This window comes from Eschrichtius robustus, chromosome 9 (genome assembly GCF_028021215.1).
Source record: "Eschrichtius robustus isolate mEscRob2 chromosome 9, mEscRob2.pri, whole genome shotgun sequence".
In the NCBI taxonomy this organism is placed as follows: domain Eukaryota; kingdom Metazoa; phylum Chordata; class Mammalia; order Artiodactyla; family Eschrichtiidae; genus Eschrichtius; species Eschrichtius robustus.
In genome coordinates, this window is record NC_090832.1 from 119,019,658 (window position 1) to 119,046,604 (window position 26,947).

General features: G+C 39.7%; 1 protein-coding gene across 4 annotated transcripts in view; it reads right to left on the reverse strand.

Moving 5' to 3' along the window:
* Positions 1 to 421: 421 nt before the first annotated feature.
* Positions 422 to 26,947, reverse strand: part of COL12A1 (collagen type XII alpha 1 chain) — a 116,247-nt gene continuing 89,721 nt past the window's right edge. For 2 of the 4 annotated variants that reach the window (XM_068551626.1, XM_068551625.1), the window contains 15 exons: positions 23,577 to 23,726; positions 21,740 to 21,817; positions 20,353 to 20,439; positions 18,760 to 18,813; positions 17,630 to 17,725; positions 16,377 to 16,430; positions 15,955 to 16,008; positions 11,158 to 11,211; positions 9,760 to 9,831; positions 6,548 to 6,583; positions 6,371 to 6,437; positions 5,066 to 5,254; positions 4,043 to 4,111; positions 2,883 to 3,053; positions 422 to 640 (listed from right to left, as the gene is read on the reverse strand). In XM_068551626.1, the coding sequence (XP_068407727.1) occupies positions 465 to 640; positions 2,883 to 3,053; positions 4,043 to 4,111; positions 5,066 to 5,254; positions 6,371 to 6,437; positions 6,548 to 6,583; positions 9,760 to 9,831; positions 11,158 to 11,211; positions 15,955 to 16,008; positions 16,377 to 16,430; positions 17,630 to 17,725; positions 18,760 to 18,813; positions 20,353 to 20,439; positions 21,740 to 21,817; positions 23,577 to 23,726 (1,407 nt within the window). In that variant the 3' untranslated portion in view covers positions 422 to 464. Of the gene's footprint in view, positions 641 to 681; positions 1,862 to 2,882; positions 3,054 to 4,042; positions 4,112 to 5,065; positions 5,255 to 6,370; positions 6,438 to 6,547; positions 6,584 to 9,759; positions 9,832 to 11,157; positions 11,212 to 15,954; positions 16,009 to 16,376; positions 16,431 to 17,629; positions 17,726 to 18,759; positions 18,814 to 20,352; positions 20,440 to 21,739; positions 21,818 to 23,576; positions 23,727 to 26,947 lie in introns of those variants that run through there. The other 2 variants (XM_068551628.1, XM_068551627.1) reach the window with 2 other exon arrangements.

Consider the following 26,947-nt stretch of genomic DNA (forward strand, 5'->3'; position numbering starts at 1 on the left):
CCTCTTTTTTGGTTTTAGTAGGCGAACTGCTTGGATCGGGATGTAATTGAACTGCAAATAAGCATTGGAAGAGATAAACTGCCCTCTCGAAATACACAGTCGTTCTGGGTTCCAGGACTTACTGCTTAACCTAAGAGTTTCACTGAGGCTTCCCGCTGTGCTACCTAAAGGCACAAGGCGCCTTCTCTCCCTGCAGCTTTTGTGAACAAAGTATTTTGCAAGCGCTTCAAGGGCAAAGGCAAAGACTTCTACAGACTGCGTGCGGCGAGCTAGGCTTCCTGCAGAAACAAGGCTCTCTACAGCCAGAAAGGGTACTCTCGGATGAAGCAACGCCGGAAGAAACGTGACAGATAACACGTGCACCGCTCCGTCTGACCTGGAAATGAGAATCCCAACACCTCCCACCCCGCCCCCAGCCTGGCCGTGCTGCGCGCGCGCGCGCGCGCGCGCGCGCGGTGTCAGGTTCACTGCCGGGGGCCGCGGAGCAGGGCGCGCCGCCGGCGCGCATGCGGAGGGCGCTCCTCGGCGGGCTCGTCGGCGCCATAGTCCTCGTACTCGTCCGCCGTCCGCTCGGGCTCCACCGGCACGATGAAGGGCTCGCGCTCAGGCAGGTAGGCCCCGCCCTCGGGCACGTAGGGCTCTGTCCGATTCAACATTACAGTTATGGCATGATTTGGAAGGCACACACACACACATACACACACACACACACACACACACACACACACAGCAAAAGCTAAATCATCACCCGAGGGGATGGCACTCCAGTCTTAATCTCATAACTATAAATAGATAAATTACAATGTTCTGATTGCTTCCATTTGCAGAGAGAATTTGGTGATCAATAATGAAATGGCACTCGTTTTTAACCTTCAAAGATCCAGCAGTAAGTACAATCATTGCACAAATACCTGGGAAGGCTCAGAGACTGGGCCAAGGAGGACTGTAAACCAACCTAGGTAGGATATTTGCAAATCCCCCAAGTGACTGTTCGTGACTTCAAACTCCTCAGTTCAAAGAACCATTTGGAAAGATGAGGAGGTGAGGGGAAGTTACATTGGCTCCTAGAAACTGAACTCTGGAGGTGAAAATCAACTATCACCAGGTAATATACAGTACATGACATTTTCTGTGGCTCTCTCCCCCACGGCCTGAGTTACAGCCGGTGGGTGAGGACCACCAGTGACTACAGCGAAACAGGAAGAGGAGAAGTGACTCTCAAACTGTGGTTTGAAAATTGCAATTACAAAGTCCAAATGAAAGTACAGGTACAAAAGGTAATCATAGTAAGACACAGGCCCTGAATCAGACACATCGCTAACAAGCTAGAGATGAGGAGATTCTGTTTGGTGTTATTCCGGCAGAGAGCAAGCAGCAGGCAGAAGCTGATTGCACAGGACTGTTAAGTGATTTTAGTGGACAGGATCACATACAAATCATTTACAAGCCATAATTAGTTTATTATTTACATAGGATATTTCTCTTTAACCAGGTTAATTGTTTTTCTCAAAATGGCATCATCTCTGCGGTTAGTAGTTTTATTATGCGCCTCTTTCAAAGCTGAGGCCCCTCATGAGCTGTGTGTTTGAACTTTTTTTTTTAAATAATATTTTTCTACATTATTACTGAAATGCATCAGGCTTATAAACTAACACCACTGCTTTTGTCTCATTCAAGTTAGTAATAAAGAGTCTCCACCCTCCGTTATGATGTCCACCCGGTTCATTAACCACATCTGTGGTGAGATTTCCATACAGACTCATTTCCTAATAAGCACGTGCGCAAACATCTCAGAAACAGGATTTTCATGTATTCAAACTGTAAGCAGCACTGGCGACTTAGAAAATTTGTTAGCCGGAACCTGAAACAGGTCAAAGATGATAGTTTTTAAAAGTTGAATTACTATGCAAAAAAAAACATCTATACACATTCATCTAAGTATGTAATGGTTAAAGTATATATGTATATATCCATATATTTCAAGTTATTCACACATACCGGAAGGCAGAGGTAATTCAAATTCCTTTTATAAAGAGTGAAATTGTAATTTTGTGAATGGGTTGCTTGAGAAACTGACAATTCATGATTACTTTTTGGTCATATGTAAGTATGCACATAAATATATAGATATATAGATATTTAGATATTCAACTACTCATGCACTACTTGCTAGTAGCCAACCATATCAAACAGCAGTATCATTTTTAAAACTTGCAAGATGCTTGAGGGTGTGCTGATGAAAAGGTCACCGCTGACCGCTGCCCACAGCATTAATATATTTATTTTCAGATCAGCATATCGCCTTTATCCCCACAGTCCCCAAAATCAGGCTTAAGAGACTTCTGCCTCCTGTAATTGTCAAGTCCTAGGATTTCATGACTGACTCTAAAAACATTAAGTCCCAGAGTTTATAAATATTAATTCCACGGACAATGTGAAATAGTGAAATATTTTCAGTTGTCTGCACCATGTGATCAAATAGTCTGCCTACACATTAGAGTCTCAAAACAATTTTTTAGATATATTCTTGTATTCAACAAATCCCTCTTCCCAGCCTTTAGGGTTAAAAAAAAAAACAACAAACAGTCAATTGGTAGCATTCTTTGAACTCCCAAGAGAAATAAAGAGAGGTTTATGATGTGATTTGGTAAGTGCAGAAGTATAGAAAGGAGGAGGAAATAATTATTCAACTCCTAACAGTGAAATAATGTGATAAAATTAACATTAATTCTTTTGAGAGAGAATAACGAAACATACAACTGAAAGAGTTGATATCTTGAAGAAATCCTCAAATCAACTTTCCTTCAGTCCTAGGGAACTTCATTTCCATAAAGGTTTTTTAATTCAGGTGAATTTGGGCCCCTATAATGGCAACAACATACCTGGATAGCCTTGTCCATTGTATGGGATGCTGGCACACTGGGAAGAGTCACAGTATCCAGGAGGACCTGGGGGGCCTCGGATACCTGAGTTTCCAGGACGACCAGGGGGACCTGGAGGACCTCTTGAACCTGTGGACCCTGGTGGACCCGTTCTGGATTCTCCTTGTGGACCTATTATGGGTTGAAAACAAATATTTCCCCTCTTGTCAAACACATCTCCTGAGGCAGTCAACAATACTTTGGCACCTCCGCTACTTCAAGACTAGACGATTCACTAGTGTATGGTAAGAAAATATTTCCTTAAGAAATCACCAGTATGACCCAGTGTAGAACTTTCTTACCAGTGATTCAAGAATTAATGCCAAAAATCCAACTATGTTAATGATTTTATTCAAAGAAAACTGACTTAGCAAGAATTGAGCCAAACTAAAGATATCAATGAGTTCTCTGGTTTGCTCCCGCTGTCTTAGAGATAAGACTCGCTGCAGGAAATGGCTGTGGTAGCCAAGGCAGACAGTCGGGATGCCTGCTCCACGCCTCCAGACTGTGTGAAGCAGTGTTATCTCTGGATCAAGTGACACTTACTCATGGTTAACATAAATGTAAAGATTTAACCTCTAGGACGGACCATGGTTGCAAGGGTCTCACGGACCTTATAACGAAGAAAAAAATTCATTTTCAATCTAGTAAACAAAATGCACAGAACAACTATTATTTCCTTCCAAAACATTAACAAAGAAACTGTGAATGAAATCTTGCAATGTGTCAGGATTTCTAATGAGAGTATATTTCCTCAGTCTACTAGCGACATCTTAAAGAATACCAGAAGGAACAGGAAATGACACCATCCTTAAAGGCTATGAGGCCAAACAAAACAAATAGGAATCCCATAAAAGGAAAACAACAGCCCTCTGTGTCACTAAAACTCAAACCCTCATATATTAAAGTTAGAGTGAATGCTTAAATAGAACGCGCTGAAACATTTTTTGAACAAAGAGAACATAAAAATGAGGAGGTTATACAAGTGGGACTTCTTGCTAAAATATATTCCGTGATGGTCAGTATGCCTGAAGCTAACAGGATGAGTTTGTGCATCTCGTGGGGTCGTATGCTCTCTCAGTAATGACATGTTCACTTGTTTGATGTACTAGCAAACCTACCTGAGGGGCCAGGCAGCCCTCGAGGTCCTGGAGATCCAATACCCCTTTCGCCTTTCTCTCCCGGCAAACCTAAGCAAGCACAAAATGGGAAAACACAGAGGGAAAATTATCCGGAAATATGTAGTCTTCATCGGAACTGATAGTACTTGATTCAAGTAATTCATTTCCCTTAGTGAAAGCAGAACCCAATTTTTCACAGAAGTCCACTCTTTAAGCCAAATTCTTTCTAGACATTTGTGTAATTCCAGATTCATGGCCAAGAAACAAATCTGGCTACAAGTCAGGGGAAAAATTATTTGAAGAAAACAAACACATCTAATATATTATTTTAGAAACAGCAATTAAGAACAGAAATCTTGAATAAATAGTTAACAACTCACTGAAGACATCTTAAAGGTATCTTATCTTTAGTAGCCCTATCAGTACCGCATCTAAATAATCAGAATTATAGACATATCTAAGATTTCCACAGAATGTTAACCATCACTTTGACAAAAGTGAGTACCCAGCATCCTGAAACATCTGGAATCAGATAATCCTGTTTTTCTTCTTTTCCTTCTGTTACACTTATCTACCATGAAATTAAAGCCAAATAAACACATAAGACCAGTTTCCAGGCCCTGAATAAAGGAACCAGAAGAATTTAGATCTAAAATCTTAGGGCTGCTTACATTCAGTTGCTGCCCAGCTCTTGCCAGTCAAAACAATTAATAAGATTTTATGCCTGATTCACTTTGCCAGGATACAGTTTTTCCCATTAACGACAACAACAATCAGAAAATAGCATTGTCTTTACTGAGAGCTCATGACAAAATCTTCCTGTTTTCTAAGACAGGGATCTCTACAGCCCGCAGCTGCCTAGAAAGAAAGACAGGTTCACAGATGCACGGCTCTTCTGGGGCTGTCCAAACAAGACCAGTGTAGTTTGCTAAGTCCAGTCTTCTACATGCTTTTCAACCGGACCTGGCTCCTACACTTGCAGATTCCTTCCTTTATCCCTATGCAGCAGTCAGGAATGCCTACCTCGTTCACCCGGGGGTCCCTGCATCCCTGGTGTGCCCGGGAAGCCTGGCCGCCCCCCAGGTCCTGGTTCTCCTCTGGCTCCCGCGCTGCCAGGGGGCCCTGGAGGACCCGGTGGGCCTGGTTGGTTGCGACTAGAGTGGTAGTCGTTTGGAATCTGATTCAGCATCTGATTGAATCTACTCATCTGACCTAAAAAAATAAGTAAGACTTATTAGTAAGAAACCCAACAAGGGAGGGATGAGAGGATGAAATGGTTTTCTCTTAGTGTCTGGTGAAATCCACCTCTGTTCCTGCACCCTCCAGCAAACATTCTAATTAGAATCCTAAAACTGAAATAAAACACTCCAGTCATCCTGGACAAAATGATCCCTGTTAAACAACCGTCTCCACAAAATACTGACCAGTAAGCCAACAGCATTACTATAAACATCAAGGAGTTGTGAAAGTTTAACAGGGCTCTGATATAAAGCCCCGAGGTTTGCCCAATGATGTCACTCAAAAGAGAACCTTTTTTAAATTAATGAATTATAGCATTTTCGTGTGTGTGCCTATGGCAGTGATAATGAGGCTTTCGTGTAAACTGGAATCACCTGTGGGATACATTGAAAACTACAAATTTCTGGGCCTCATCTCCAAAGACGGTGAGTGACCAGGTTTAGGGCGTGGCCCAGGAGTCTTATTTCTCGCACGCAGCATAGGTGAGTGTAACGCAGGTGCCCCTCAGGACCACACTGGGAGACACCTGGACTAAGGTTTCTGAAAAGGGGGGGCCCTGCGTTTGAGGCCACACTCAGTTTGCAGGCACTGAGCCTTGTCACTTAATAGGTCTCATGGAATAAGGAGAAAGAGTCTGTGCAAAATAATGAGGCAAGAAAAAGTTCCCCATCAACAGGGACTTTCTAGGATCAAATTAATCTCAGTGGTCCTCCAGGAAAACTCAAAGGTCATAACTTAAAAGAGCCAATGTTTGCTGCTTCAGTGTACAATGAGGTGAAGATCACTAAAAATCCTAATACTGAAACTGAAAGGCCCTTTTAAAATACAATTTTGTATCAGACTGAATGTAACGATAACAGGCTATTATTTTACCTTGGGTTATTGTTTTATCTTAATGATAGTCATCAAAATATCATTGGCTTTATCTAACAGGATACAAAACTGACAATGTATAAAAATAAGAGCTCACGAAAATGAAATAGAAACATATATCTTTGAAAGTTTATGACATAAACTGCATTTTCCTGCAATTAACTAAAAAAAAAACACACACACACACTCATACATTAAAAGGAAAAGAAATTTTACCACTTATCAGTTGTTCACAGACTTGTCTTGCAACTGCTCGCATCATGTTCTGGGAAGCAATGTCTCCCTAGTTAATTAAATCAATAGGTAGGATCAGCATATTATTTCCATAGTTTCAGAGTTCAATGTTTAACACACGATATAAATTTGTTAAGTCAGATTTTAAGAAATACATACTCTATCACCTTTCTCTCCTTTCAATCCCGATGGACCCTGAAATATAGGAATTTCAGATATTAGAAACTGACAAACATGGTCTAAAATGACTCATGAATGGACAGGATGATGAAAGAGGGCAAGGTCTGCTTTCTAACAAATTAGCAAAATGACACATCACATTTACATCCATGTTACTCACATTTTGCTTGTCTGTCAAAAGGAATCTAATCTGTCTCCCTGTCTCTCTCTCTCCCTCTCTCAGAAGCACGTGTCCTCCAATATAGTGCTGAGATGTGAATTTTATGATCACCAATTTAGAAGTTATGCACTGTGCGTACATTTTATGATGCCATTTGCAATATAGGTCTGGAACTGAAACACATGTACAATGGCCCTTGCTACCATTCTACTTTCCTTTACATCACCATGGCTGGGGAGCTCAGGTGGTTATTTTAGGTTGTGCATGAGGTTAATCTTGGTTCAGTTAGAACCCATAAGAACCTGTTCTAGTAAGAGCTTTCTGTCAATTCCCTAACTAAATATATATCTGTAACCTCTTCCAGTGATTTTTTGTGCACTGGGCATGAAAGGAACCACGTGCCTCCCTTATTAAAGGGCTCAATCCAAATGGTGGTTCCCACATCCAAACGCAACCACAGAACATTTGTCCCTATTCTGTGAGGCCTCTCACTGGCCATGAGAGGATCTTGGAACAAGTCTTCCTTCTAGGGCAAGAAGTTTTTGTCTTTCAATATATCTCCAGGCTGCCAGCTGAAAGGAACACCCAAACCGTTGACAAATCTGATGGTCAGATAACATCCCAAACCAAACTGCCTCTTACCGTCCCTAAGACTCTTGCCTGAACGGCTCCAATATCCTCCTAACTGGTCCTCCTGCATCCCGTTTGGCCCCTTTTGAGTCTGTTCTCCACAGAGAAACCAGACTGATATTTTTAAAAAGAAAATTGGCCCGTGTCACTCTTTGGCTCCAAGGGCTTCCCATCACACTAAGAATAAGATAAGAGATCCTCACCATGGGCTGGGGGGTCCACACGCTCACCTCTGCCCAGCTAGCTGACCTCATCTTCCATCCCTCTCCCCTCACTCCCTTTACTTGCGGCGCCCGGGCCTCTCTGCTGTTCCTTCCACGTGCCACCTTCACCCTCCCTCGGCCTTTGTTCATGCTGTTCCCACTGCTGCTCCCTTGTTTCATTCCACCTCCTCAGACGGGCTCCCTGACTGCTGTATCTGAAATAGCCCCCTTCCACCACCACAGTTACCCCCTAACCCCTTACTCTGTGTTTCTTTTCTTTGTTATCACTCATCATCACCAGAAACCATATTGTTTATTTACATTTTGGGGTCTATATCCTCCACTAGAATCTCCATGAGGGCAAGGACTTTGTCTTGTTTACGTTTATATCCCCAGACCTTAAAACACCGACGAGCACATTTAGGCACCAAACAAATGCGTGTTGAGTAAATGAATAAAAATATTCCAGCAGCAGTTCCTGGAAACATCCACTACACAACATCAGGTGTCACAAGTTAGCAAGAAGACACCACTGGTTCCAAGAGCTAATGACATAAGCTAACAGTGACTGAGCTAAGCTCTCTGCTAAGACCTTTATACTCCCATCTACTAGTTTTGGTTTTAGAAACTAAAGGTAAGACAGAAAAGAGAAGAAAAGGAGAGGTAATTTGCTACCTTAGAAGGATGAGGAAGATAAAGGGGGAAAAGGGGGTAGATAAGGTCCAAATAAATGTTACCAAATTATAGTCATAAGAAAAACTGGAGTTTGACTGCCCTTTGCTAAAAGTACTGGACTCTTATGGAAACATTATTTAGTTTGGAGCCTTTTGTAAATTTCAGGAAATTTTTTTTTTTACATTTACTGCTACTTTGTTCCCATGTGTTCTTTTTTAATTTACTGCCACTCTGAGATTGTTCTAGGATATATGATTTAGAACTCATCTTTATTGCCAGTATCTAGAGCTCTCATTTCAAGTAAAGGAAGTAGAAGTTTCTTTCAGGTTTCTAACTTCAGCCATCAATTACATCAGTGATATTCTTACATTAGACTCTCTTTCAGTCATAGTAAAACGAAATAGAATTCTGAAAGGGTTAACAAGTTCTGTGTAGTTTTAAGTGCTCTTGTGAAGTTTCTGTCATGATTCATTGAGGAAAAGAAAGTAATAAAGTCATATGCTAGAGTACACACAGAGTATGAAGTACATCAGGAGTCCTTTCATCTTTATGCTGCTTGCTTAATTTTATGTAAACATAGAAGGCAGGCCATATCACATAAAGATTCTAAGTTAGTTTGACATTAAAAAAAATTTTAAGCTTGGGTTTATATAACTTTGGACAATACTTCAGAAGAGAGAAGTTCTGTTCAGAGAACAGCCCTGATAGATGTGTCATTACTAATAATTGGACTTGTTGATCTTTGAGATAAATTTTTATATTTCAGAATTCTATTCAGACAAAAAAAACCTGCTTAAAATAAATTCATTCCTCACACATACAAATAAGGAAGAGCTTGTAACGAAGAATATGGAGCCCAACAGTCATTACAAATACTTCTGGATATTTTAGAAACTATGAATTCAGTTTTGGAGATACTGATTTGAAAATAGAAGATATGCATCATACCATCTCAACTATTATTTTAATCAAAACATTTGATGAAAAGAAAATTAAACTGGATGTAAATTGGAGCAGGGCAGTATAAAAAAGTATAATGGTGGGTGAGATAAATCCTTTTAATTCTGGGACGAATGTTCTAGCAACCTCAGCACAAGAGAAAAGAGCCTGTAGCGGTGTGGCTACAGGATACTGACAAAGGGTTAACTTCTGCAGAAGCACCCATGGAGGCGCCATGCACCATCATGTATTTTTCTATCTTAAGCTGCATACCGCTCCTAAATAAAAAGAATGATTTTGCTGACCCAGCTCTGAGTGTTTATTTAGTGCAGAAATATGTGTCTTGGCTCATAATCCCATTCTCCTTTTAAAGAAACCCTATGACCACGATTTTCATCCCAGAATGTTATAACTTAGAGAGAAAATTTTTAGAACTAGTACCAAGTTAAATCCATGGGTTTAGCATAGCTGCAACAAATGCTTCACACACATTACAGCAGAGATAACATAAACATGCCACAGCCTTGCCGTCTCCTCATTCATGGCCACAGTGGAATCACTAGGCATGCAAGCCGTCCACTTACTGGTCTGCCGTGGTCTCCGGGTTTTCCTGGTTTCCCACTCGGTCCTGTGACTCCTGGAGAGCCTGGGCTTCCCTACAACACAGGGAAGCTTACCATTAAAGAAGAATTTCATCTAAAGTAAACTAACAAAGCATGGCTGGTTTTAAAAGCTTTTAGCACATAATCACATACTAAGGAAGAGCAAAATCAAATTTTAAGATAACATGGAGGAAAAAAATTCTTGAAAATTCCCATTCAATCTTTATGGACTATATTTCATCAGTTTCACTATTCACAGACTGTGATCCTAGTAAATTGGCTGCTAAGTGAATTTGCAGAAAGCAATTCCTATTAGTTTGTTTCTATTACCAAACCAGAAAACTCATCAAAAGACAGGAGTGAACTCTGGCTGGGGAAGAAATTGAGAAGGTAACTGGGCACCACGTGGTGGAGTTTCCCCTTGTCTCTTGGGAGTTGTATCTCAGCCTAGAAACTCACTTTTTCTTTGGTGCATTCAAATAAAGGGTGCCTCCTCTTCTATCATATCAGCACCCTCCATCCCATCAAAACCATAAGAATTTCTCCCTGTTCCTTTTAGCACAGCTTTAAGACATTTTAGCAACATTTTTAGTAAACTATTTATAATATCGCTAGTCAATACATTATGTTCTAAAGCTAAAATATCCTTAAAATAGAATCATCAGATTTTTGTAAAACAATCCTTTATTCATCAATTATGTACATTTTAATCTCTGTAGTAAATACTTTAAATCAAAGTTTATTATACATTTTCAACTCTACTTGAGAACATATATATTAAACATAAATAATAAAATTATTTTAACATATGCTCTCCAGTCTTCATATCCAGCCAGAAGCCATGAAGAGCATCCGTCAACTCAAACAATGTCATTGTGATCTCACCTGGATGCAGGTGTACAGATGCTTCTTTCAAAATCGTTGGCTTCAGTATTTTCCCCAAAGATCTTAATTAGAAAACCTACTCGGGTAAAACTTACTTCCTCTGAATGACTTAAAGCTGTTCGGTCATTAATGTCCTTAATATTCAAATATCATAGGCTACAGACTCTTAAAATGCTAGAACAGGAAGTTAACCAGTAAGGTCATAAAACCTACCACTTAATGTGGGCATGGAAGGAACTGGTTGGTGAGGGGTATTTTTGTTGTTGTTGTTTTTCAAATATAACTTGATTAAACAGAAAGATTCTCTATTTTAACACCTCTGTTTTCTCTAGCCCATTTTGATTAAGGAGAATAAAAACAAGTAGCTCCCTCGACGGTGTGCCCCCCAGCACAGATGGAACATGCCTCAAAGGTCAGGTTACCAGGCTCTTCCCTAGCAAGTGGGGCTAGGGGTTTAGGGTGGGGAGACAAGAGTGTCACCTATTCCATTCTTACCGGTGGCCCAGGGGGGCCCCTAGGTCCCATTGCTCCATCTTTTCCAGTAAAGCCCTATTGTAAAAATGAAATTAATTACAGATTAGTGAAATAATGACCGAGTGAAATGGAAAGACACTAGACAGGTTGATAAGAGTGACAGGTGAGGGATTTAACCCAACTGCAGGTAACCTTTCAATATAAAGACAAATATGCCAAAAAATGTTTTCCATTTAAGTTATGCGTTTTATTGAATACTTCATTTCTATACTCAGTCATTTATATAGTTATAGATAAAATCATTTTAAGAATCAATCCAGTCTTCTCTGAAGAAAGCAGATTCCTTTTACGAAGATACTCACTTTTACTTTTATAAGAGTGTAAAGAAGTCTAAAAGGAAGACTAGCCCTTTCTACCAGAAAGTCAATGTCGACTAACTGGCCCAGGAATGATCAAAGTAAGATGCAGGGAGTGTTGCATCACAGAAGATGCAGGAGGGGCCAACCACCCGGTTAGAAAACTCCCTTCCTTGTTTCCTAAGCAACACCAGACAGCCAGGGCAGGGCCACTGACGCTTCACTCCTGAGGGATTTCTCTCCTCCCCTCCAAGAAAGAGGCAAAACTATCTTAACTCCTCCACTCAGAAGAAAGGAAAACCTCAATCCTCACTCAATTTTTTTTATCGGTCCGTCTCTCCTCATCTCACAGAAACGCCAGACCCAGTCAGGGTTGCACTGGGAGGAGAGATCTGTACAGAAGCGCCGGGCATCTCTGCGCAGCTTGCATGGTGCCAAACGACCTCTGCCTGGAATGAGTCACTCGCTACCCAGTTAGCGTTCATCCCAAGTACAGATCTCTGAAATCCAGCCAAGGATTTCTGAGTCAGGTCGTTTTTTGTGTTGCTGCATTCCGCTGTCAAAGGAGATTTTTGTCTCCTTTGAGAATAAGTGTTAATTTTATGCATATTCTTGGATTCTAGCACAAATCAAGAACATTTGGATCAATACCTCCATTAAGTACCCACACTCCCATTGATTTTACAAAAGAGGAAGTTTAAATTATTTCTTTAAAAAATTGTGTTAGAAATATTCCACCCCCTGCAAAAAAGAAATTTTTTTTCAGAAACTTATAGAGATAAACATTTCAGACTGTTTTCTGGAATATCTAGGCCTGCTTAACAAAAAACAGACTACAAGTTCATCTCATATAACATCAACACTGCTTCTGAGAGCCACTTAAGAAGCAGAAATGCTCGGAGTATTGCTTGGACAGTTCAAATGGCATTTCTACCATCTAAATTTCCTCCAGCTGCTGTAGAAGATACACTTTTTTTTCACTTTTTTTGGGTAAGTATCGTATCTCTGAATAATCCTCCTTCAGTCATCCTAAGAACTTCCTGATCAACCATTTTCTCTTTTTTTCCTAGCTTTATTGGGGTATAATTGACAAATAAAAATTGTATGTATTTATGGCGTACATGTGGTGTTTTGATGTATGTATACGTTGTGAAATGATTACCGCAATCAAGATAATTAACACATGCATCACCTCACACAGTTATCATTTTCTTATGTAGGAGAATATTTAAGATGTACTCTATTGGCAAATTTCAAATACACAATATGGTATTAACTATAGTCATCACACTGTACATTAGATCTCCAGAACTTATCTTGCATAACTGAAACTTTGTATCCTTTTTTTTTTTTTAAAGGCTCTGGGTTTTTTTGTTTTGTTATTTATTTATTTTTTATTTTTGGCTGCACTGGGTCTCTGTTGCTGCACCCGGGCTTTTCTCTAGTTGAGGTGAGCGGGGGCTACTTTTTGCTGCAGTGCACTGGCCTCTCATTGCGGTGGCCTCCCTTGTTGTGGAGCACGGGCTCTAGAGCACAGGCTCAGTAGTTGTGGCACACGGACTTAGTTGTTCCATGGCATGTGGGATCTTCCCAGACCAGGGCTCGAACCCGTGTCCCCTGCGTTGGCAGGCGGATTCCTAACCACTGCGCCACCAGGGAAGCCCCTGTATCCTTTTTAAAAAAATTTTTATTGGGGTGTAGTTGCTTTACAATGTTGTGTTAGTTTCTACTGTACAGCAAAGTGTATCCGCTATACGCATACATATATCCTCTCTTTTTTGGATTTCCTTCCCATTTAGGTCACCACAGAGCACTGAGTAGAGTTCCCTGTGCTATACAGTAGGTTCTCATTAGTTATCTATTTTACACATAGTATCAGTAGTGTATATATGTCAATCTCCATGAAACTTTGTATCCTTTGTCTAATATCTCCCCATTTCTCCCTCTTCCCCTGCCCCTGGCAACCACCACTGTACTCTGTTTCCATGAGCTCAACTTTTTAAGGATTCCATACATTAAGTGAGATCATGCAGTATTTATCTTTCTGTGCTTGGCTTATTTCAGCTGGCATGTCCTCCAAGTTCAAGGTTCATCCATGTTGTTGCAAATGACAGGATTTCCCTCTTCTTTAAGACAGAGTAATATTCCATTATATACATGATATATATATCACACTGTTTAATCCATTCATCCATGGATGGACACTTTGGTATAACCAACCATCTTCTTTTAGAAGAAATACATATCTAAGTTGGGGTGAAGCGGATTTTATTCTGATGGCCTCAGGAGGGCTACCACTGAGCCATCTGTAGAACTTTGTACTAATTTTTTTTTATTCTCCATTTTCAAAACTGTAGCAGTTATTGCTGCTTCCCTCCGCGGGAGGGTGGCTGAGAGGACCTATGGCTGCTTTCACAGATACACTGCATGCCACGCCTGCACCTGTGGTTCTCTTGCTACTTTCTGACAGTCCCCAAAGCTGTGCCTCATTTGAAAATCATCTGTGCTGAAGGCAACCCAGGCCTCCTGCTCCTACCAGCTCCACCTCGGCAACCTGTCTTCCTCACCATGGTCCTCGGGCTTGCTCTCCTGAGCTTTCTTCTCTTCTCTTCTACCACAGGGTTCAACTTTCTTCCTTTCTTTCATGTTTCAGTGGAGATGCCTGCACCCAAAGTCTAACTTTCCAAAACTGTTTATGTTCCCTCAGCTGTGCCTTCTACCCTCAGCATTAGCAGTAGGAAACTAAGTGGGAGGTCGGTGTACGAGACTGTGATGGAAAAAGGCAAGTGATTTCCTGAAGACTTTCCTCACCCTCAACACGAGAGTCCTGGGTGGCCTCACCAGGACTGGAGTCACAGGTTAGAACTAGACGAACGCAGTCCTTCCCACTCCCTCACTTTCCAGGGACACAGCGGTGGCAGCAGTGGTTGCCTGACTGCCAGTTCCAGAGGAGCATCTTGATGGGACGGCACTGGCCACCCAGCGGGTCTGCACAAAGCCCGCGCTGCATCAGTGTGATGGGCCCAACAGGGCTTCAGTAGTGGCGGCAGCAAGAGAGGCGGCCCATCATTACTTCTTTTTATTGAACTATTGTTGATTTACAACATGGTGTTTAATTTCTGCTGTATAGCAAAGTGACTCACTTATACATACATACACACATACACATATATATATATTCTTTTTCATATTCTTTCCCATTATGGTTTGTCACAGGATATTGAACTATATTCAGTATGCATCATTACTTCCTGATTGCGGTATTTTGGGTTTTGTTGACTAACTGAATAGACTGACTTGTCACCTTTGCGATCTCACTATTGTCCTTTATTGTGAAATAAGAATTCCAAAAAACTAAAGTGCCAGTCTCAAAAGAGTCAGAAGAATATGTATATAGAAGTACCACTGGGTCCCAGACTCCCAGAGAATACAGTTTTCTCTTTGACCTCACTCTCTCATAAACTCAAGAGTAGGCATTGGAGCAAATAACTTTCACTGGCAAATCAGCCAAATTTGGTATTGTCTGGGCAAATCTTTGCTCCATCTGACTGGCCCAACTCTCCTGCCCCATGATGTCTCGGAGGTGTTAAGAGTAACAAAGCAATGCCTTTAGTGGCAGCTATTACAGCCCTGGCCCTCTCAGATCCTGATGCTGGTCCTGTGTTTTAACTTGATTAGTCAGAATACAGAAAACTCTCAGACTGTGGTCTGAACCAGAAGATGCTGAAAAGTCATTAGTGCCTTGGTTCTGAGCAACTCTAAAATATTTTATTAAAGCATTCGTCGTCTCCTATGAAACCAAATGTTTCTGTAACATTGGATTACAGCACAGAAGCCATGTTCACTGTGCTTCTCATTTACTTGTCCCAGAAAAAACTGGGTCTCCTGCACTGATTTCATCATAAGTCAAGAGCAAACCTGAAATCTGCCACAAATGAGCAAAATCCCTACTAAGTTCCAGTCGGCTTTCCATCACAGAGGCCTACAGGGGGTATCTGAGTTCTAAAGGTGTAGAAAAGATGTCCCTGACTGCATAGAAAGTGCCACGGAAATCAAGACTATTCTTAGAGTTACGTAAAAGATGCCTCATAACAAAGATTTTTTTTTTTTTTTCAAAGATTTTAATTTTAGGGTTCAAAGCAATTTGCTAGGATTCTTGAATCTCTTTCCAATGAACCAAAATTCCTTTTAGGGACTTGTTTCTCCAAATATGATAAAATAAAAAATGTTTCCAAAATTAAAATTCTGACAACTCATTTGAAGTCCCACCATTTTGTTCCATAGACCTCGAGATGGACCTGGTATCGTTTGGTCCACTGATATTAGCTTTTCTGCCTCCCATGAGATATGTGAACTCTGCATTTCCAGCCATGCAAATTGAATTATGGGGGGGGTTCTTAATTAATAGGCAACAATGTGATATCATTTCCAACATCATTACAGCCTGCCCAAGAAAACTTACTCTGTCTCCCGGAGGGCCCATTGGTCCTGGTGGGCCAGGTAATCCTGGGGTTCCCTACACAAAAGGAAACAAACAAGTGAAACACTGTAATTAACTTCTTGTGTGAGAAAAGGAATTTGTGTTATTCTCTAAGATGTTTGGAAAAAAAAAAATGCAGGGGGCTCTGAAAGGAAACAGAAACTCAGAACCAAGCCCAGTGCCAGCCCAAGAGCAAGATGCTCGCTCAGTCAACAAGCCCAGACCTGACTGAACAGTGCAAGCTTGAAGACTAAGACCAGGCAACGGAATGGAAATGATGTGCAGCGCATGGCCAGGCTCCTGCTTTGCTGCTTAACCTTGGTTCACCTTTTGAGGCACTACAAGGGCAACTTTGCAAATAACACTCGACAAGAAAAGAAAAGGCAGCGTGAAGAAGAACTCACCGTCCGGCCTGGAAGTCCCGGCTCTCCAGCATCTCCCTTCACGCCCTGGCGACCCTGGAGCAAGCAGCGGGAAAACAGGTCTCAGGTGTTTTACAGAAATTAAGTGAAAAGGAAAGACGTGAGCCATTCCTGAAATCTCTTGTCACTTCATAAATCCAATGAAGCATATTTGTGAAGGGAGGTGAATAAATTATTTGGGGGACTGATGTTCACTTTTTAAACTACAAATGCTGTTATAATTTCCACTTACCATGTTATGGGATAATTGTATATAATCATGGGATAATATGTCTCCTTTGAAAGAACCTAATTTAACATAGGGATTTTCATAGAAATAAAAGTTGAAGGGAAAACTGTTTTTTATTTAATATATTTCATTTGGTGCTAATTTTGATATTCAATGAAACATTGTAACATAATTTTGGTCTTTGTAACTACATGCTAGAAGACGCTTGTTACACAGGCAAATCTGAATTAATTAAAGCTGATACACTTCATTTAGTAGTAATAATAAGAAAAGGTAAAAGCCCCTAAAACTCCCTTTTGGACATAAGAAGCTAAAAGTAGATGCATTCAACCCTTTTGAGTGAAAAAGTCTTAGTCCTTCAAATGTTTCATTTCTAGTGATATCTGATACAGATTGTTTTTTCTCTAAATGCCAAAAAAATGTATGCGTCTTCTATTATGGCGTCTTTAAAAAGGAGTTTAGAAGTAAACTTAAAACTATGAAATTATCTGTATTCTTATTCATTTACTGTATGTTTTAAAGTATAGAAAAAAGTAGTTAAATAAAATATGAGCCTTTAAAGATAAAACACCTCTTTATGAGTTCAGATTAGCATTTGGAACAAAAGGTAAACATTTTATTAAAAATTTTTATAGAAGTAATGACGTAGATAAATAATGCAAGCTTGCCTTGAAGTCATAAACATTAGAAAAGGACCCCCGGGGCTGCCACAGACTCAAAGCAGTATCAAAGCTTTCAGGATGTTGAAGGATATTTGCATTACTTAGTAAAAAAATTTTTTAAAGGTCAAATAATTAGCAACAAGTTTTCCTACACAGTTACATATTATTACATACACTACTTACATATCTGAAATTACAGTCATAGGAAGTCACCTCAGTGACTAAAATCTGTTGAGTTCTCTGAGAAAACATTTGAGTTTGGCAAAATAGAATAAAAAAATGTTCCCATTAAACTCAACGTTAATCCACCATCCTCATTTCATACAGAAAGCCTTTGTGCTTACTTGTTCTCCTGGAATAGAGAGGCCGTTGGGTCCCTGGGGGCCTGGAGGACCCTGGGGACCGGGAGGACCTGTATCTCCACGAGCACCAGGGGGACCCTAAATACACAGGAGAGAAACAGGCACAGAGTCATGGAATGCCCTTCCAGTGCCTGTCTGCATAACTCTAAGACACCAATCGTATAATCTTTGCAAACATTTTACAAATCTATCCATCTATAAAAACATTTAATGCCATTCCTTTCTTCCCTTTGCTACTCATTAAAAGAACAACTGGAAGGTACAGTAAATTCACAGGAGCACTTATATTTCCAAAATTCCTATTAAAAGTAGGTTTCTAAAAGAAGTAAAATACATTGAATATAATATATTCATATATTTATAGTCCTAGATTCATTCAGAGATCAAAGCTCAAAATTCACTGGATTTGATTTATTTTCAGCTCGTCCTGATTTCTCTTAGACTTGGGCTTATTTCCGGGACTAACGTATGTATAAATCAAGCGAGGAAAGAGCAGATAGGTTCACTCTATGCTGGACCTTCTTTGCAGTGTGTCTAGGTAGAAAAGGCACAAACTTGGAGTCAGACAGACCTGGGTCAGCACCCCAGCCTCACTTTCCTAACTGGGTTAGCTTATCATTAGTGATAGCATGACAAAAACTACACATCATCTTCATAATATATTCCCCTAAGAAGCTTCAGTTGTCTTATGGAGACCAGTATGGAACCGGTAGAAGGGGCTGGTGACCTGCCATGAACACACATGTGGCTGCTCAGCTATTTCTCTGAGACAGGTGAACCGTCCCAGCAGGACTCTGCTCCCTGTGGGGGTCTTCCAACTGATGGCCAGGTCGCCCCCTCTGCTTCCCCATGTGACAGCAGAGCCCTCAGGTGCTTCTGCGGATTTCCCATGTGCGATTCCCTACATCAGTGAGATGCCCGGTACATTCTTTATCTGGCTAGCCTAATCCATCATTTTGACACCCAGAGACAAGACAGAGATAATTATATTGCCTAAGGCACACTAAACTTGAAGCAACTTGCTCAAGGTCACATACCCCATTAGTGGAAATTTGAATAACCAGACTTTAACATACAGGTGAAAATAAAAATGCACTCTAAAATTTACTTACAATTGCCCCACTGATACCTCTTTCACCTCTGGGACCTTTAGCACCAGGTCCTCCCTAAAATACACAGTAAGAGCACATTTTAGAGTGAACACAGGAAAGTAGGAAGAAGTTGATATATAAAAATTGCTTCGAGAAGCAGTGCATTCTCCAGACAATACAGTTATTTATGAAATATGGAAGTAAATACTTTATATCCTACAAACGTGTGGGGAAAGAGAATTTCAAAACTTTGTACATTCTAAGGCTCTCATTTTTACGTTCTGAACGTTTCTTAATTGTTAGCAAATTTTGAAGTTTATTTGAAAATTTGAGGTTTACTGGGAAAAAAACAAGCATTACTTAAATACTATAGTTAAGTATTTTTAAGGAGAAAAATCTGTTTTGGAATCATATGAATGCATTCTTCAGGGAAAATAATATGCAAAAAGAAGAATCTCTCAAAATCTCAGAACGTGTAGTTTAGTAACAGGAATTCAGAGACCACTGAACAAAGACAAAATAAACATGATAGTGATAGCCAACAATGTTATACAATTAGAGGAGAAAAATTCCCTACTTCTCAAGAACATCCGAGTCACATCCAGCATACAATTTTATGATTACAAATATAAATCAGGTAAGTCACTGTTAATTGCAAATAGTCTTATGTTGAATCTTGCTTTGCTCTTTGGTATCTTTATTTTATGTTTTGCTTTAGGAAAACTCACATCACAAAACTATGTTTACAAAACCATCATCAGGACCACTGGTAATTCCAGAGACATTTTGATTCCGTATACAAGGAGCTGGTTTGTAATTAACTTAAAATCAATTTACATTATTTGCTATGACCCATGTATAGTAAAATCTGGTGTTCTGAGGCTCTCTGAACTGTTCGTATGTTAATTAACCATTTTCTTAAAAGAGTTCAATAGAGCTTAAAGGTAATCACTTACCTTCTGAAAAACCAGCCCAGGTCAGATGTTAGACTGACTAAATCGGGGAGTCCACATTGATTAATGAGACATATCAGTGTACTCTTCAGTGTTTTGCATTGCATTTTCTTGGTCTCCCCTCCACCCATGAATAGACCTGGTCAGTCTTCTCACTCAAGTTATTCCTAACACCCACACTTTCACCCAGAGTTTATGATATCATCACATATGTAAATTATCCTCTATGTTATTCTATGATATGTTTGCTAATAACATAACACATATCCTAGGTTCTAAACAAGTTGTTGTTGGGCCAGCCTCTCAACCATGGCTCCATAACATACGTACGAGAAGCGTCAGGAAATGAAGGAATTTTCAAAATCAGGTGATTACAGAGAGAAACCCAAATTCATATCTTTAAGAGAAAAGCTTTTGAATGCTAGCCGATAGCATTCGTTCTTGTGTGGCTAGAGAAATGTGTTCAAATGTGTTCAAATTTTCTTCTTGATTTACTCCATTTCAGATCTCAAAACATGCTACAAAAATGGTGTGCAATGCAGCTTGTTCTGTCCTAGAACACACCAGTGGCTGGAAGCTTCTTATGCATGACATACCGGCCAAAGGGTGATCATGCCCAAGATTTAACAGGAAAAACTAGAGGAACTATTTGTTTCCTTACCGCAGGGCCTGGTGGTCCTGGAGGTCCAATGCTGTCCTGCGTACATGTGCAAGCATTTGGAAGACTGGGGCATTTGGCTTCATCTCTCTGAAATTTTGAAAAGAATATTTATCTATGAATTGATGGTAAAAACAGCTTCCCATCCCCCACGCCCACTTATCTTACATAAACAGGGAATCTATTTCCCAACTTGAAGAAATAATTTTTAGCTATGATTACAAACAGTCTTATGTTGAATCTTGCTTTGCTCCTTAATGTCTTTATTTTATGTTTTGCTTTAGGAAACCTCACACAACAAAAATAGGTTTACAAAACTATCATCAAGACCATTGGTAATTTAATCCAATTTTCTCTAGTCTGGTGTTAGAGAAAGGCTGAGTATCTCAGATATGGAGGCCCATTCCCTTCAGAACAAAATCTGAAATCCTTTCCAGGCCTACAGGGGCTTACATGTGCTGCCACGCCCCTCCCACTGCCCTTCACTCTGCCCCAGCACCACCCCCCCATCCACTTCACACTTCTCAGATGTTTAGGGCACCTTGCTGCCTCAGGGCCTTTGCACTTACAGTCCCCTCTGGCTGGAAGGCTCTCTCTCCGTTATCCACATTGTTTGTCCTCTCACTTCACTCAGGTCTCTGCTTAAATCTCCCCTTATCACTGACGGCTGAGGGCACTCACCTGGCTCTCTCCCCCTGTACCCTGGTGTGTTTTCAGGCAAGGACTTTTCACTCTGTAACGTAGTGTATACCTACTTGCTCATTCCTCCTCTCCCCCTGCCTTTCACTAGAATATTCCCTCTCACTGCTGTAACCCCGGCACATAGGATAGCGCCTGGCTTACAACAGGTGCTCAGTAAGTATCTGTTGAATAAATAATGCACACATCCTGTGGGTACGTGTAGCTCACTGTTCGCCTAAAGCTTCAAATCCATCATCAGCATTCACCTTTGTAATTATTACAACCTACACAGATACTGTGGGTGAAAGCCATCATCTCGAAAAGAAATATGGTTATTTCTACTTAGATATCCAGAGAGGTGATGGCTTATCCTGTAACATGCTGGTATTTTACAAGCAATAGGAAGGACTCTGCAATAAGTGGGTTTACCAAACACACTGATTAAGCTGGACTTTTCTGACTATGCATAACCACCTTGGCTGGCAGGGAGAATTTCCAGATGTGGTTCTCTACATTCTGGACTTTCGAGGGAGAGGTCCCCAGCCTGAGCTGTGATCACTGATGAGCACACACAACTTGCGTGTCCCTGGTTCCATCCTGGAGATGCAGCCGCAGAGGGCTACTTCCTCTCCCAAGCCATCCACGCCCACATCCCTTATTCCTCGGGGACTATTAACACCGCCACAGAATTCCATTCTGTTTTACTTACCCTGGAAGGAATATCACAGCATCTGTCTCTACTGGTCCACACTGGACTGCAGACAATATCAAAATCCTGGATTTGGAACTGCAAACAACCAACAGCAACATGAGCTAAAGATGCGTGAAAACATTTCATATTAACATTTCCACATTTTAACCCCTGCCAACTTCTCACAGAGACTCTCTTGAGGGAACAGGCAATGAAAGCAATGTGATCCTTACTTCATAAGAACAGAAAAACCTATGCCTGAGAGAGAGCGACAGTAAAGCAAAATGCATACGTGATTTTCCCACTTTTGATCCACTTCCTTGGCTAAAATGAAATGTTTGATTGAGTTTTGGGTTTTTTAAAAAAACATTAATTTCTTTATTTACTTAAAAATTAAGAATGTATTTAGGGCTTCCCTGGTGGCGCAGTGGTTGAGAGTCTGCCTGCCAATGCAGGGGACACGGGCTCGAGCCCTGGTCTGGGAAGGTCCCACGTGCCGCGGAGCAGCTGGGCCCGTGAGCCACAACTACTGAGCCTGCGCGTCTGGAGCCTGTGCTCCGTCCGCAACAAGAGAGGCCGCAACAGTGAGAGGCCCGCGCGCCGTGATGAAGAGTGGCCCCCGCTTGCCGCAACTAGAGAAAGCCCTCGCACAGAAACGAAGACCCAACACAGCCATAAATAAATAAATAAACAAACAAATACTTAAAAAAAAAAAAAGTAAAAGTCTATTAATTAAAAAAAAAAGAATGTATTTAATTCAGAATTTGAAGACTACACACATTTAAATCAACTTTTAAGAGTCCACCCTTGGAGAAAAGTAACATTAAAAAAAATATTCCTCATTTATTCTAAAATTGATGCCCTTCTTTTCATAAATTCTTACCTAGGGGCTAACTGATAATTTTATGATTACCTTCAGCTTAACTATTTCAATATAATATATATTTTCTATCTTTCTTAGATAGAAATAGAGCTCTTTTGATAGAAAAGATTGTTTAGCTACAGCCATTCTTTTATAAACCTAGTGTAATTGTTCTATTTAAATATCAAATCCAACATTCAGTAAATGATTTTAATCCCAATTATATTAAATTTGCACTCTTCGGTTCTACATTGTGGAATAAAAATTTCACTCTTGAATCAAGAAGAAGAAAATCCTGTCCGTGGAAGAAAGCTACATTCAGTAAATGCAATTTTAAAAATAACAGAAGCCAGGGATATTAGTCTTGCTTTTAGAACAATGTTATTATTGGTCGACATCTAATATGAACTTAATTAGCCTGGTACAGTGAAAACCGTATGTTTAAACTTTTACTACTAAATAGCGTTGTAAAAGGGTTGGCAAGCCCCCGCCTCCAACTTGAGCCAGTGACACTTGTGAGTGAGGTGGCCGACCGACTACACTCATCTTCCTTCTGAAGCGGATGTGACCCCCCAGTGAGGGGAGAGCAAGTCTGTAACGGTCACAGCCAGTGTCCACAAATGCGTAGTGTCCTGAGTGCACAAATTTTTATTAACGGTCACTACCTTTGAGGAACAAAAAATGAATTAGTTTAGATTTCACTGATGATCCTGGCAACTATTTGTGTTGTACTCTCCAGTTTGATTCAGTTTCAAGTCGACTACATGATGCTGTCTGGTGCCTTGACAATTTAATTTGTTCCTAGCAGTAAAGCACATTATCATGTTTTGTCAGTAGCATATTTTCTCAGTGTAACTTTTCCAGCGTTTCAATCTAACCAAGAAATAAAACAATTTAAAACTCACTGAGGAAAAAAATCTCACTGATTACTTTTTTAAATGTCATTTCAATCTTAATACAAGATACCAAGAAAAATAAAAATGTGTTACTTACTGTGGCTGATTTCCGCTCCCCTTTAAGTAGTTTTCCAAGAATTTCATAACCATCAGTTGTGATATTTCCAGCTTCCTTGATGTCCTTCTCTATAATTTCATAGCAGTCAATGTAAATCTTAACACTTTTTGAGGTCACTACGATATGAACCTAAAAAGATCATTTGTTTCCATTACAAAATTTCTACCCAGAACAATCTGGCTTCTACAAATTTCAGATCACAGTTTTAAGAAAATGTGTTCTTAAAGCTATTCTCGTCCCAAGTCAAGAGGCTTGAACTAAAAATCCAAGCACGAGGTTGCAGTGTCAATGTCATTTATTAACAGCATCAAATTAAATGAACCACTTAACCTTTCTGGGTCCCAGTTTCCTTCAGCTATTATACACTTGCATGATTTCTTATTTTCCCCACTCTGTACTCTTCCTGAGATGGCCAGAGATATTGTAGTAGATGAGATGCTTCTGGAAACTATAGAGAGCTATTCAGAAAAGAAGCAGACTCACAGATATAGAGAATGAACTAGTGGTTACCAGTGGGGAGAGGGAAGCAGAGGGGCAGGGAGGGATGCAGCAAAATAGGGGTAGGGGACTAAGAGGTATAAACTATTATGTATAAAATAAGCTACAAGGATATATTGTACAACACAGGGAACAGAGCCAATACTTTATAGTAAGTATTTAAGAATAAATTACAAAAAATGAACTATTCAAATATAAGTTAATAAATCATTAATATATTATTATACTCAGGACAAAGGAGCCTCGAATGTCTTCCACTGATTTTGCTAAATTCAATTTTTAATCCGTTATCCCTAATCCCTGCCAAAAAGATCTTACACACCATGTAGATACCGAACATAGGAAAGAGCTAGCACGTGTCTTTTACAGAGATTCAGCTCTAGAAATCAATAGATTCAAGATTCAATTTCCTTATCAGAAAATAATCTTGTTGATTTATTTTTTATCTGATATTGAAGACACTCAGAATCTTAAAAAATCTACGAGTACAGATAATTAAGAAAACATCTGTATTTCAGTCATGTAAAGAATGGCTGCGGGTAATCTTTGACTTTATAGTTATGCTCATAGTTTCCACTTATCACAGCCCAAATACTCAAGTAAGCCCATGACGATTACTTTGAAAAGTTTGGCTCCAAGTTAAGGAACAGAAATTCCCTTAAATGCTTTGAGTAAATAAGCATAAGGACAATCTCTAGAGATTTTTTTAAACACTAAATATTTTTTCCACATAGAATCACCACCAAAACACTAATTTAGTGCATCTGTAAGTGGTAAGTATGAATTATATATTGCTTTTATATAAAAGTGATATATGGCTTACTAAAAATAATTTTAAATACCCCTAGGGCAATCATCTAATCCTGAATTCAAGAAGAACACCATACAAACATTCCCAAGATATTTATTATCTAATAAGAACTAAAACTTATTTGTTGGCTCTTATATGAACAATCTCAGAAGCAAACATTCACAAACTATTTGAAAAATCATAGTATCCAGAAAAATTATTTCAAAATCAAAAGTTTCAATTTTTGAAACAACATTATTCCAAATACACTTGTCATCAATGCTAACCAGAAAGAAACACATGCTAAAAATATATTTTGCTACAATCTCTTCAGTGTGTTTCATTGCATTTTAAACACATGCATAATTACATTTCAGAGCGGCTTTTATCTGGAGACCATTGTCCCAAGTATTTAGGGACTCTTTCCCAACTGGGAAGGATTGTTGGTCACAGACCAGTAGAAAGAAATAGGAGCACCCTTGTAAACTCATCACCCTTCCCAAGGTCTCCCATTCCCTAAAACCTTATTTGTCATCTATTCCACTTCTTTGTCTCATTAGAAATCTCTCTCTTGAATCTATGTCATCTGTTACAGCAGGATGGAGACATAGAAAACGCTTCAAGAGAATTCTCCTGAAGCAGTAGTTGTCTGCCATTCCTTACTTAAGCTATCCCCTCTCTCCCAAGAGCCCCCTGTATGTTATTCTCACTAATTTGCTGCTATCAGAGAACTACTTGTTCTTATCTCAAGGACTGAAGAACTTCAGTGCCCGAATTACATGGAAAATGAGAGAGGAGTGTTCGAATCCTTGGATCAGTGGAATGTAAGTAGCCAGTAGTGATCGCACTTGGTACTTGAATAGATAGGATAAATGAGAGTAGGTTAGAAGAACGGTGTGGGGGAATGAAGGAGGGAAAACAGCATAATGAAAAAGTAGAGGAGGAACTAAAAACAAAGAAAGACATTATGAAAAAAGAAGGTAGAGAATTTGAGGAGAAAAGAATGCTTGTGAGAACAGGAAAGAAGAGGCATTATGTAAAACCTAAGAATACAAATACCTCTCTCTATAAAGGCAAATTAAGAAGGGAATGTCAAAAAATAATTATCTTGATTTGCAACAATTAATGAATGTCCCTCTTGACCTCTTCAAAATACTGCCTTATTTTGCTCAAGTAAAATGAAGCATTCAATGAAAGTTGGAAATTGATAATAGTTATATTATTTTTTTTTAATAGTTATATTATTAATCATAGTTCCTAAATGGTTATCAGTTGGTTAATAGAGGGCTGAATTTCTAATATCTTCAGTGGGTATGGAAGAAAAATAAAATAGTCTTTTTGGGCAAGTTACTCAAGTGTAAGTTTAATAGGTGTATCAATGAGCCAAAAAAAAAGTTCATAAGAACTTTGCCAGATTCAACATCTATTATCGGACAAGGAGCAGTTGAAGCCAGTAATATTTGTCTAGAATCTGCTTTCCCAATAAGGCATTTATTTTGCTGCACTTTACCAGGACAGTCTGTAAACTGTTAAGCAAATATGCCTTTATTCTCAGAGATCTCTGTCTTTCCATCATTGTTTTTTGCTTTTCACTAATGTGCACGCTGAGGCCTCTCCAAGCCCCATGAAGAGAGTCCCTTGCCATCCTCACCAAGAATCTGATTCATGAATAAGAAAAACATTCTGGAAAGAAGCCAAGATTCTCAGGAATAGAATCAGTAGAAATATTTGCCTTCTGTGTATGGGGACTAACTTTCTGAGCGCTATACTGGGGAAATTTTAGACCACTTGCACAACAAGTAGTCTTCCTCCTGTTAACTTGATCCAGTGGATGAAGAAATTCCATTAAAAAGTCCACTCCTAACCTCAACTGTTCTTTTCATTTCTAATGCTGCCAACTTCAGCACTCTTATCTGTAAGTTAATTGTCCTGACAGCAAGTTTCTATTTATCCTCGATGTTGAGATAAAAAAAATTAAGATCATCAAGAATAGATAATCCCCTAAGAATTTATCTTAGAGCTTTTAATAAGATTTTTTTAGAGAAGTTGTAAATGTGTTCAT